Here is a 14,330-nt window from a genome sequence, read left to right on the forward strand (position 1 = left end):
TAAAGCAGTTGCTCGTGAAGGATTCTCCAAACAAGAGGACCACTAATTCCTACCTCGGCTGATATTCTCCGCACACTCGTACCTGGATTCTGCTCTACCAGTGCTAGAATTTCTTCTTCTGCTCTAGGAGTGGATATCGACCTTGGTCTTCCGGATAAATGGCACTGTTTGCTCAAGGAACCGGTATCACGCAATCTTTGGTGAATTCTTCCAAACATGCGTTGTGAAGGAATCTGGCGATTTGGATAAGCGTCAACATAAAGACGTCGCGCTTCGGTGGCGTTCCTATGGGCTAAAAAACATAAAACATTCCATATCTTCGCAACCGTTACTTTGCGGACCCATGTTTATTGAGATTTTTCTGCTTATTTTGGTTCATACTATTACCTCCTTAAATATTTTACACTCTTTTTTTAACACCCTGTATATTTACTGACTCTTGAGTTATTATTTCTCAACTAAAAGAAATACACAAATCTCCAACTCTAACACTGTCGGTCAGCTTCATGCTACAACAAGCTTCAAGAAGCCTCGCTACCGGCATCCAAGGAGTCCGTACATAGTAAATTAAAAAACAGTGAATCAGAGACAGTGATTTTCAGGCACTATGGTATCATATCCGAACCAAGTGCATACAGGGGACACAAAAGCCCGAACCCCGTTCTCAAGTCTAAGTGGAAAACAGATTAGTGAAGTGCTCCAACGGCCGTTTCGGTCGAAACATACAAAACAAATAGATCTTGGAATCTCCATCTGGTCATATTGAACTTAGAACGATGGCGGAGGATCGGAAATCTCACCTCCCCTGGATGATGGCCGCAGGCCCGTACATCAAGAGGGAGAGGAACGAGATACCAGGGAACTTTCCAGCCCCCGAGCAGGCGCCCAACGCACTGGCACCGGCGGTAAAGAGGGACCCTGGACAATCCGATCCTTACCGGCCTATCATACGGGTCTTAAACCCAATGATGATGCTCAGGGGAGAAGCTGGCCGGTCTCAACAGCCGGGACTAACCCAAGAGGCAACCAATACACCTCCACGAGATGGTGCCCATCGTGGGGCCATGTTGCGGGACGAAATTGAAGCTGACCGTACACAACCACGACAATAACGTCAATGGATGGGCAGCTACCCAAGTGATAAAAGGTCTAGCACTTCCTACTTCTGTAAAAACTTTATTTCACATTTCCGGATTTTGAAAACCTCATTCTGTAGCGCCATGTATAATTTCTATAAACGTCAAACTATTTTATTAGTCCCTTTTTCATCAAATTTGATAGTGCTTCGAATCAGTTTTCCAACATATACAGGGTGTAACTTTAAGTGGGGGTCAATTTTTTAGGGGTAATAGTATTTGTTCCCCTAAATAAGAATCTGATTTTTTTTTAATCAAATAAGTAGTCGAGCTATAATTAGTTTTTTAAAATGCACTTTAATTCTTGTGTACACCGCCACTGTAATACTCATGTATTACAAGTACATGAATTGTAGGCAACCTACAGTGCATGTGTAGGGAGAGCGATTCGGCGAAGTTGTTGTTTCGCATTAGAAGACTGTACATACATCTAATTGTGAATTTATTATTTTTCATCGTTATTAAATTCCAAACAAACTCCCTATCCAGAGGTCCATATAGTTAAAAGTAGCAGGTTACACATTTAAGAGATTATGCGAGCTTTGAACACTAATACGCTAATGTTGGACGGGGACAAATTCAGAGAAGTGTTATAAAAATTATATGAGTAAACAGACGATTTATTTTTATATATTTCATTTATCATTGTTGTTTACTGCTTGAGTTTTTTACTAGGTTACTTATTAAGTACTATTTGTGTGGCGATCACTTTCAACAAAAGTAACGAGCGTCAAAGACCATTGTGGTTGCTCTGCGACTAAAGCGAGCTGTTATTTGAGGTTATACTAGCTTGTCCAGCGTTGGGGTTAAAAAATTACTTAAAAAATGGTTAAAAAAAAATAAGTTTTTACGAAGGAATTAGAACAAATATATTATTGCTACGTGTTTTCAAAGATCAAAGGTAGCCTCTGTATAAATATGACCCCAACTTAAAATTACACCCTGTATTGTTGATACACAGTTGCGAGGTCGCTTTTATATTCTCGAATTGATTTTTTTATCCTGATACTTCGCAAGCTAGAATAAAAAATAACTGTTTTAGTTTTGTGATTGTGTGAGCACGGAAATCAAATTTAAGTAACTTTTACTGATAACCCTGTTACAGTTTGCATAGCAAAAAGTGGTTAAAATATTGCCCGAGTGTAAAATTGTACAAAAAGTGTATCAAATCAGCAGCAGAAACGACACGCTTTATATCATTTTTGTTTGTGATACTTTTATTTTATTACAGAATCTGGAAAAAGGAAGATAATAAATTCTTGACAAGTGTATTGAATTTGAATAGTATTTTTTCGGGCTCAACAAACCGATAATAAATTCGTCTACAATGTGCGTGCCATATATTTCGATGTATTTCGAGTATATTCCAATGTTAAAGATTGTTCGAAATATTTTGAAATTTTCATATTTCCCTTCATTCTGTCGTAAGTTCTAAAACTTCTAATTACACTACAAAAAGTGTTAAATTACATACAAATTAATCGAAGTAAAAGTCTAAGTAGATGTGTGTCAAAATATATAATATGTTGGGATTTANAAAAGTAGCAGGTTACACATTTAAGAGATTATGCGAGCTTTGAACACTAATACGCTAATGTTGGACGGGGACAAATTCAGAGAAGTGTTATAAAAATTATATGAGTAAACAGACGATTTATTTTTATATATTTCATTTATCATTGTTGTTTACTGCTTGAGTTTTTTACTAGGTTACTTATTAAGTACTATTTGTGTGGCGAACACTCTCAACAAAAGTAACGAGCGTCAAAGACCATTGTGGTTGCGCTGCGACTAAAGCGAGCTGTTATTGGAGATTATACTAGCTTGTCCAGCGGTGGGGTTAAAAAATTACAAAAAAATGGTTAAAAAAATAAGTTTTTACGAAGGAATTAGAACAAATATATTATTGCTACGTGTTTTCAAAGATCAAAGGCAGCCTCTGTATAAATATGACCCCGACTTAAAATTACACTCTGTACAGTTGCGAGGTCGCTTTTATATTCTCGAATTGATTTTTTTATCTTGATACTTCACAAGCTAGAATAAAAAATAACTGTTTTAGTTTTGTGATTGTGTGAGCACGGAAATCAAATTTAAGTAACTTTTACTGATAACCCTGTTGCAGTTTGCATAGCAAAAAGTGGTTAAAATATTGCCCGAGTCTAAAATTGTACAAAAAGTGTATCAAATCAGCAGCAGAAACGACACGCTTTATATCATTTTTGTTTGTGGTACTTTTATTTTATTACAGAATCTGGAAAAGGGAAGATAATAAATTCTTGACAAGTGTATTGAATTTGAATAAGTTGTTCGAAATATTTTGAAATTTTCATATTTCCCTTCATTCTGTCGTAAGTTCTAAAACTTCTAATTACACTACAAAAAGTGTTAAATTACATAAAAATTAATCGAAGTAAAAGTCTAAGTAGATGTGTGTCAAAATAAAACGCCGAAATGCATTGAAGAAGCTGAAAATACTTTCACGTTACCTATTGAAAATACCAAAACAACTATTAAAAAAATATATTATTTTCTCGGGCTACTCGCTAAGAGGGTAAAACAGAGAGACACATCAATAAATTTTTTAATTTTATTATACATATAAAACAGGGGTTGCTTTTCATGTGGAGGATAAAAATGGTGAACTGGCTCCTGGCCATCGACTGGCTCTCAAAGTGGCTCCGGACTGGCCCCCGATTCACCAAGTTTCCGGGGTTTAAATATTCTTCACAAAATGCTGAGTGCATTACAATTAAACAGCCGGTAGAAGAATCGGGAACAATGACTGAATGGATCCACTAGTTTATAGAGAGAGTGAACAAGATGGACATAGTGCATAGTGCAAGGCATAAGAGTAACTAAATAAGAGGCTTTTTTTCTGTGTCTTTTGCCGGCAGCAGCGGAAGAGTACGCCATCTGTAGCTGATGTGTAGTGAAACGACACACACAGACCATAAAATAATTAAGGAAACTGCATGGGAAAACACAATTAGAGTAACCTCTAATTCTACTATATAATAGATGTCGCTACATCATAATGGCGGTAAATTTAAATGTAATAAATTACACAGAATAAAAAGCATTTCATAAGTAATAGATCACAAAACAGCTACTAATAATTGATAATAATTGAAGTTAACAATTAAAATTAACCTGAACTATTAACAGCTGTTCCATGACCCATTACTTCTGAAACACTTTAATTATGTTTTAACACTTTACGGGATGTACATTTTTTATTTTGTTGTCTTTATGAGACTGAAATTGCCAAGACTGAATATCTTCCAATATATCATTCCAAAATGTAATATTTGCTGATTTCGTAGTAATAGTCGACTTTAGAAAACTGCAATTATTTAGCTGAATGATACGAGAATTTAAATTATCAAAAAGATCATTAATATCATTCGTAAACTCTGCTGTATGAATAGCCTCAGCAGGTATGCCAGTAGTGGGATTACTCACCATTGCCTCAACTTCATGAGCTACAGATGCACTTAAGGTTTATGCTGGAATTTTTACTTTCATTTTAACATTACTACGATTTAATTCGAAATAATGGTCATGTATCTTTTGTAAACCTTGGAAGCGCCTAGATTTATCAATTTCATAACATTTTACTATGTGGCTGAATTTTGCTGTTTTATTATGCGAAAATTTAATATTATTGTTATATAAAGCATTTTTGGTCTTTTTAAGCAAATGAGGAACGTCAAAAATGGGAATAATTTCCTCGCCATTAACATTAAAACTGGATTTATTTGATGACTCAGAAACTAACTGTCTGATAGCTGATCTGTTAGTGGAACCTTGATCACAAACTGTACAAATTATTTTTAATCCACAACACTGCAATGATGAAATTATTTCAGTTAGTGAAATAATTCACGATAGGTTGCTTCCAATGTTTACTAATATCTTGTACCAAAAAAACTCTAGAGCATGATTTGCTACCTCATTTTGTCTACCCAGGGACTCAAGATCGACATATCCCGTTACTTGATCTTTACAAGTGTCATAATTTAGACCAACAGATTCCGCTTCATTCAACTTGCTATCAGTAATCTCAGTAATGGCCCTAGTGCTCGCAGTAGCGCTTGTAGGAAATAACAATTTTGAATATATGTTTTTCGGTTTTTTAAAAGGTGGAGGTGAAAAATCATCCGAAATTGAAGTTTGGCAGCTCGTACTCTGAAAATTATGTAATGTTACGTTAACAAATTGTTTGGCTGAATATTGGATACTATCCGAGGATTCCAAGGTGATATTATTACAATTAATATATGAACTAGTAGTTGATCTTAAAAATAATGTCGGCACAGCATTTCTGTTGAGACTATTCCTATTACTGTTTTTAAAACATTTTAACTCAAAATGGTCTTCACAAAAATAATGATCTGTGTTTGTCTGAGCAGTCTGATTTATATAATGTTCGAACTGATTTTATCCACAGTAATTGTCCGTCTTTTGTAATTTTGAAAAAACTTTTATTTCTATAAGACGCATTATAGACATTCATATAGTAAGTGCTTTTGCAATTTGGAGCACAACATTGACGTGTAGTTCTACCAGATAAACTCATTTTGAATAAAAATACAGTAGTAAGGCAGTTCAGATGACTAATTCAATAAATCCCTTATTACATTAATCTAAAACAAAACAAATTTATTAATGCACAAAACGCGGCAACCTACCTGAACTGAAGATAAACTATAAACTATAACCTCAAACCTCCAACATTCTACGTTGATTGAAATATTTCAGTCAACGCATTCTATTTCTGTTGATTGAAAGCTTGGAAACACAGATTCGATCTGTGGTTGCAGATTTCTGTTTAACAATGTCCATAAAGGACAATGTTTTGCTACAACAACGTGAGATGGCCTCAGTGAATGCATGTTCGATCCGCCCTATCCAATAAAAGCCTCTTATTTAGTTACTTTTATGGTGCAAGGGTCAGTTCCATATGCATTCAATTTGCAACTGGATATGTAATTGATTCCAGTTATATTTATAAATTTTAAATGAGTTAAATGGATATTTGCACCGAAGGTACTTTTGTAAAAATCTACTAACGAAATATGTGTCCAAATAAAGTAATGTCCATACATATTTATCTTTTCAACGTTTTGACTATAGTTACAAGGTGATTATTTCCTCTCTCTAAAATACTTATAGTTGACAATACATTCAAAATTCTCCAAATTCGTCGAAATGCCTTTACAATGAAATACCTATAACAAGTTTATTCTATTTTAAAATAATAATTCCTCTACCTACGGTAAGCGAAACCAACACCATTTGTGAAGGTAAATTGCAGTTTTTGCTCACTCAGTCTATTTCTCTCAATCGCTTTGATTTTAATGCTTAACAAAGCGGCTTGGATATACCTTGACGTATTATTTAACGTTTTTAAAGCATACTCGACGAATTTTAATGTATTTTGAAGCTTTTTTTTATGTATATGTGATAATATATCCTGAAATTATTATTACGTATTTTACTCGTAAAACGATTGTGAGGAATTTTGATTTATTCTGGTATTGTTTTACGGACTTTGAAGCATCGAGAAACTATTTCTATATAATTTTGAAAAATTCTAAAACTGTTTTGACAATTTTAATGGATTTTGAAGATATCTTGCATGATTATGCACCATAAAATTATTATTAAATATTTTAAGGCTATTTTGAGAGATTTTTTGTTATTCTGAAGTTGTTTTACGTACTTTAAAGTATCGCAAACCTCTTTTGATTTATTATGAAGTATTAGAAGTGGAAAAATAGCACTCATCAATTGAATTATACATCCCTTGACATCATTTTCACTTTGCTTTTTCTTAAAAATTATATTTAGAAGCGATTAATTTCTAGACTTGTCAACGTTTTTTTTACCACAAGTCATGTCTGACTGTGTATTCTTTTTATTTTAGGACAACCACTGTTTGAGGATCAAGATCCTGGGGGACTGCTACTACTGCGTTTCCGGTTTGCCGGAGCCGAGGTCCGATCACGCGCACTGCACCGTGGAGATGGGGCTGGACATGATCGACGCCATCGCCAGCGTGGTGGAAGCCACCGACGTGCAGCTCAACATGCGGGTGGGTATCCACTCCGGTAGGGTGCTGTGCGGGGTCCTGGGATTGAGGAAGTGGCAGTACGACGTGTGGTCTAACGACGTCACTCTGGCTAACAACATGGAAGCTGGAGGAGAACCTGGGTACGTTAATAACAATATAAATAAAGTTATTCAATGCAAGGGACTGAAATTAAATCTGATTTGGCTGTTTTTTTTATTGTGTATATTATATCTACTGCCTGCTGGACGATTAAGTAAAACGTCTGGTGGGGTATGACTAGACACTCGAAACGGTCATCAGCAATGTGCTAGTAAGTGAAACGAAATAAATGGCCAGCCTAATATTACGTCGTCAACCTTAAATGTATAAATATATTTTCAACGGCATTACAGTTTTAGTCCAATTAAATGGGCCCTTAAATCACAATTTTGGTCAACTTGCCTGAATTTTTTATACAGAGTGTCCCGAAATTAGGGGGTTATATTTCTACAGGGTATTATGTCGAAAAAGATTATTTTTTCTTTATATAAACGTGGGTCCAAAAATTCATCCTAAGGAAGTTATAGCCACTTAAAGGGGCCAATCTGATGATGTTTTTTTTTTCAAATAACTCCGAAACCAGTTGAGATAAATTTATAAAATTTTGTAACTAACTTAACTCTTACGTGCCCAAAATTTACCATAACTTTTTTATGCGCTGACTTTTTTTACTTTTGACCGAAAAGTATGAAATTCCCGAGTTTTTTAGTAAAAAATGTATTCTTGGTTCATATTGGTGGAATGTTCCATTTTTGTGTAAAATCCGTTTAAAAATAATGTGTTCATCACCGGAAATCGAAATTTTCAATATTTTTGATCATCGCAGGTTTTGAATAACAAACATGCGTTTGGCGTTATTTGCATTGACAGTTCAGTTATTTACTCTTTGCGAATTGTTATCAATCAAAAATTTAATATTATTACGAACGTAGAGCTAGCTGATATTCATAATACCCATTTCCGGTGAGACGAAAATCCACCGGCAATACGGCGCACAAATTCTCAAATTAGATTTGCAATAAATGTGTGGACAGGAATTTTAGGGGACCAGCTACTTGGACCAATTCAGTTTCCCGTTGGTCTGAACGCGGAAGGATACTTAAACTTTCTGCAAAATGATGTAAGAAAACAATTGGATGATACACCTTTAAACGTACGCTTAACATTACACTATCAACAAGATGGGGCACCACCTCACTTTACCCATAATGTCATAAATTGGTTAAACTATCATTTTCCTGGCAGGTGGATAGGTAGAAGTGGTCCCATTCCATGTCCACCTCGGTCTCTAGACCTAAATCCTCTAGATTACTTTTTGTGGGGTAGGATGAAGGCTGTAGTTTATGTTACAGAAATAAAAATAAAGAATGCCTAAAAAAAACCTCAGGTATAAAAATATTTATCCATATGAAAATATTAAAAATGGATGTGAGATGAGAAGTGTATTTTTAAAGTATCATGAAAATTTAATATATAAACTGATATTTTGTAGCAAAAATACCCTGTTCAGTCATAAATATTTGTATCGTAAATGCATAATTTTTTCAATATTTATAGGACAAATTGCTGTTTCAACAGAAACACGCCCGTTCTTAGATATCAATTAAAATCTGAGCCAGGCGGGAGCATGTTATTCATGATTTTTATTTTGTTTTCAGCTACATTTTATATAGTTTAACAAAATAGTAAAAATTACACAGTAAATGCACATTCTATCACTTCGAAAATTCTGACTAAAAAATCATGTGTGTTACTGATCAAAGCCGATCAGGACACGTGCTGTAATAACAAAATGCGAATTATTTTCGGTCTTCTGGAATAGAAGAATGTACAATAATGAATTAATTCATTTTAAGTTACAACTTTTTTAATCATCTTACAATTAGTTTTTAAGATCATATAATTCTTTAAAATTTTAAATGTTTGTTACCCATCACCAAAGTGTACGGTTAACATTTTGACACTAATGTATGTCTGGGACACCATGTATATTTATCTTATTATGATCATTTAAGCCTTACGTGAGCATTTTCTCTGCAATTAAAATGTACTAAGTGTAAAAGTGTAGTTGCTTACTTTTGTTTTATTATCACAGTATTATATAATACACACGTACAATTGTGTGTATTATATTAAATTATAATTTTAAATATAAAATTGTAAAATATGCAACTATTTGTACTTTTCCAGTACTGCAAATAAGATTATAAAATAAAGCATAAGATTTTTTAACACTACAAAATTTTCCAGCTAATTTAAACTATTGTTTACTTTTTGTTACCTCATTTCTAGGTTCTCCTCTCTTGGATGGACAATTTCAAACCGTAATATAATTTAGGGGCCTGTTTAAATTTTCAGATCGTCCAGAATAAAATGTGTTTCACTTGGATAAAATTGACGTTGGATTCTTAATAGCAAATAAATTTTTATGATCAGCTCAATCCCAGTCCAAACAAACGTAAATAAAATTATATTACGGTTAGAAAACCAAAACAAGTGGAAAATTTTGTACCTATCTTTCCACCTATTACCCGTCCAAGAAGAGAAAAATAACTTAAGAAAAGTAAACAATAGTTTTAAATAGTTCTTAATAATGCTTCTGCCACTATCTACACCACTGATTGAAATAATTATACAGAGTGATCCTGAACTTATCCAAAAAAATGCTTGTATGTACAGGGGATTCTTACAATTGTGTAAAAAAAAATTTCGTTCACCGACGTGTAAACGCATTTGGGCCCGTCTTATCCATTTTCTACGAACTAACACAAATGTTGTCTTGCTTTACCATAACACAAATGCTTCACCATAACACAAGTGTTGTCTTACTTCACCATAAATTAAGACGATATCCATCAACTCCCGAGTCGCTATACACGTAAACCATTTTTGAGACTTGAAAAACTGATGTAAACACTATCGCAAAAATGTAAATACTAACATCGGATTTCAGGGTAAAATTTTACAAAACCGGCTTTTAGTATTTTTTCAAAATTTTTGCTAGTAAGTAAGAAAACCACGATATGAACTATGTTTGACCATTAAAATCATGCGCAAATGAGTAATAGTCCCAACAAAATTAAGGGAAAGGGGAGCGAATAAGGGCACCGGGCCAGTAAAAAAGGGTAAAAAATAGAGACATGTGAAAGGTATTGTAATGAGAAAGAGGTAATGTTTCATTAAAAATATGTAAGACTAAATTGGCTGTTAATTTATCTGATAAATGTATGGACATAACCTCACTTATTGGTAAAAAAATATAATACCTAACCTCTTCTCAACCTCGACACAGATCAAAGAGAAGTAATTGTTCTTTATCAGCTTAATCGCTGTCACAAAAACAGTGTATGTAAAATTTTTAATTATTTCAGAAAGAAATGTTAACCTGTTACTACTTCACTGTTGAATCTAGGGGTGCTGGTGTCTTTTTTTTTTCTATTCACAGCATTTGCTGCTGCCTTTTTGGTATTAGTATAATCCTAGCACAGGTTCAAATGTTTTAGATGAGGATAAAATATTTTTAATTAAACATTACCTCTTTCTCATTACAATACCTTTCAGACTGTTCTATTTTTTTTACTCTTTGTTACTCACCCCTTTCACGTAAGTTTGTTGAGAGTATTACTTTATTTCTTACTATTTCAGAAAAAAATTGGCAAAAATACCAAAAGCCGGTTTTGTAAACAATGACCCTAGAGACTACAATAGTCCAGCGATGTAAAGGTTGAAAATACTACAACTTCAATATATTTTTTTTCGGAATCTATAAGGATTTTACAAAATTCTGTTTTTACGATATTGACACCATTTTCCGTGAAGCATCTATTCCCAATCTTTTTTAGATAGGTTGTGAATCACCCTGTATGCAAATCAGAGTTTCTTTACCATTATTTTACGAAGAACGCCTGTCTAAAAATTTTTCGAGACATTTACGTAGGTACTTGTGAAGCATAAGATTTTTTAACACTACATTTTCCAGCTAATTTAAACTATTGTTTACTTTTTGTTACCTCATTTCTAGGTTCTCCTCTCTTGGATGGACAATTTCAAACCGTAATAAAATTTAGGGGCCTGTTTAAATTTTCAGATCGTCCAGAATAAAATGTGTTTCACTTGTATCAAATTGACGTTGGATTCTTAATAGCAAATAAATTTTTATGATCAGCTCAATCCCAGTCCAAACAAACGTAAATAAAATTATATTACGGTTAGAAAACCAAAACAAGTGGAAAATTTTGATGTAAAGACTATCACAAAAATGTAAATACTAACATCGGATTTCAGGGTAAAATTTTACAAAACTTTATTTTTTCAAAATTTTTGCTAGTAAGTAAGAAAATCATGATATGAACTATGTTTGACCATTAAAATCATGCGCAAATGAGTAATAGTCTAATTTATCTGATAAATGTATGGACATAACCTCACTTATTGGTAAAAAATATAATACGTAACAATCCTCTTCTCAACCTCGACACAGATCAAAGAGAAGTAACTGTTCTTTATCAGCTTAATATCGCTATCACAAAAACAGTGTAAATAAAATTTTTAATTATTTCAGAAAGAAATGTTAACCTGTTACTACTTCACTGTTGAAACTAGGGGTGCTGGTGTATTTTTTGTGTATTTACAGCATTTGCTGCTGCTTTTTGGTATTAGTATAATCAAAGTTTACAGAATAAATATTTCTGTAAACTTTGGTATAATCCTAGCACAAGTACAAAATGTTTTAGATGAGGATAAAATATTTTTAATTAAATATTACTTCTTTCTCATTACAATACCTTTCAGACTTTTCTACTTTTTACTCTTTTTTACTCATCCCTTTCCCGTAAGTTACTTGAGAGTATTACTTTATTTCTTACTATTTCAGCAAAAATTTGAAATAAATAGCAAAAGCCATTTTTGTAGACAATGACCCTAGAGACTACAATAGTCCAGCGATGTAAAGGTTGAAAATACTACAACTTCAATAATTTTTTTCTCGGAGACTATAAGGATTTTACAAAATTTGTTTTTACGATATTAACGCCATTTTCCATGAAGCATCTATTCCCAATCATTTTTAGATAAGTTGTGAATCACCCTATATACAAATCAGAGTTTCTTTACCATTATTTTACGAAGAACGCCTGCCTAAAAATTTTTCGAGACATTTACGTAGGTACTTGTGAAGTTTTTCAATAACTTAAACACCCTGTAAAATGCAAATAAAGCAACTTTGGACTATAGTACATTTGGGCCAATTATTATATTTTGATATTATTTGGTAGCACTTTTTTCTCCTTTATTTAAATACACCCTGTATAGGATTATTTAACTAGTCGTTCTAAACTCAAGTGTATTAAATTGGAGGGATTTATTTTGACAAGATCCTCTACTGCCATAATATACTACCGTTATATCTACTTGAGAGCACTCATATCGTGTAGTTGGTAGTAAATCGAGAGCTTGAAGCGCCGTTTTGATGCAACAGCAATCAAATATGCATCGCCTTATTGATTTGGCTCAATTTGTACAAGCAAGATGTCACTTTATATTACCAGTAGCGAATTGGCTCGTTCCTGATTGTATATTCAAAGATAAAAACAGGTGTATCATGTTATCGAAGATTTTTGTAACTTGTTGAATTGTCATTATACAATTCATGTTTTTTTATTGTCACTACATTACAGGTACTTATTTCTGAAAAAATACCTAATCTACTTGAAGCACAAATATAAATCAATATCCACTACATGATTATGTCTGATTAAATTCCTTTTTGCATAATAATTTTCACATACATTTACAAATTCCTATAAAATTCACTGAAAATGTCTTGTATTATACACCCACAATAGTTATGCAACTATGGCGGTAGAGAAAATCGATAGGAGAGAAATTTCATTATTAGCCATTTATGATCTACAAGCAGCAGGTAATGTAATACAACAACGGCTTATAATGACAGGGTGTTCTGCGTAAAAGTTACACCCAACAGATACGTGTAGATCCACATGTATATTTTGAAGACAGGAGTGTGTTATAAACAAAAGCGTTGATTAAAAAAAAACTGCCGAACACTTTTAGTGAAACACGCTTTCATACGAACTGGGTGTGCATTTTTTTCTAAATTGGTGCATGGTGGTGCCAAATTGACTTCAGATTCGTGTTCAGCGGGTCCGAAATTATGGGGGTAGAGTTATGGAATCCAGTTTACGGATCGGCTTCTTCCACGACGTTGCAATCCTTAAGCATAATCCCAAAAAAAGAATAAAAATTTGGGGGGAATTTTCTGGAATATTGTGAGTTCTGGCGCCAAAATGGCTTCAAATTCGTGCCCATGTTATCACATGTGCAGTAAATATTAACAAAGTGTCGAAAGCATAGTTAAACGAAACTTTTTTGTAACCTCATTGGGTTGAAGTCGATGTTCAGTTATGTTAAAATAAATAATTAATTAATAATTATTATTAATACGACTTTTAGATCGGATTCTAGCAGGGCCTCCTCCAAATAACGTTATTTTAAAGGGTAAATAGAGAGATGAAATTTACTTGAAAATTTTAATGCAGAACTTAAGTCAACGGTTATTCTTTATTAGCTTGTATTTCATTGTCTTCGAAAAAAAATATAGTTGTGTATCATCAGCGTAAAATTGTGACTTTCAGTGATAAAGAACTTTTTCAAACTGAAATGTACAAATCGTGAATACTAAGGGACCTAAAACAGACCCTTGTGACACTCTGCTATTGACTACCTACTTGATGATGAAAATATTGATTGTTGTATACCCCATTGTTTTCTGCCAGTAATTTTCAATTAGATTAATTTTAAGATTTTTTAATTCCTGACACACAGCTGCCTTATCTTTTACACTTGTAAATGTAATGTAACAAACTTGATTCTCATACAAATAGTCCAATTAACTAAGCCTTTAAATCGAAATTTTGCCAACTTGGCTGAATTTTTGATATGAGTTAGTTTAAGGTATATTATAACAATAAGTGAGAGTAATTTTTTGTTCAACCCCCGGCCAAGGGTGGAAAAAGATAAAACAAAGGGCTTTTTCAAGATAACTCAAAAAGGGTAAG

The 14,330-nt window shown here is 33.3% G+C and overlaps 1 protein-coding gene across 6 annotated transcripts in view; it reads left to right on the forward strand.

Moving 5' to 3' along the window:
* LOC108904553 (Ca(2+)/calmodulin-responsive adenylate cyclase) overlaps positions 1-14,330 on the forward strand; it is a 350,154-nt gene that overhangs the window by 270,029 nt on the left and 65,795 nt on the right. For all 6 annotated transcript variants that reach the window (XM_018707158.2, XM_018707159.2, XM_018707162.2 and 3 more), the window contains exon 6: positions 7,069-7,355. In XM_018707158.2, the coding sequence (XP_018562674.1) occupies positions 7,069-7,355 (287 nt within the window). The remainder of the gene's footprint in view (positions 1-7,068; positions 7,356-14,330) is intronic.

Source organism: Anoplophora glabripennis, unplaced genomic scaffold (assembly GCF_000390285.2).
Source record: "Anoplophora glabripennis isolate ALB-LARVAE unplaced genomic scaffold, Agla_2.0 scaffold99, whole genome shotgun sequence".
NCBI classification, from domain to species: Eukaryota; Metazoa; Arthropoda; class Insecta; order Coleoptera; family Cerambycidae; genus Anoplophora; species Anoplophora glabripennis.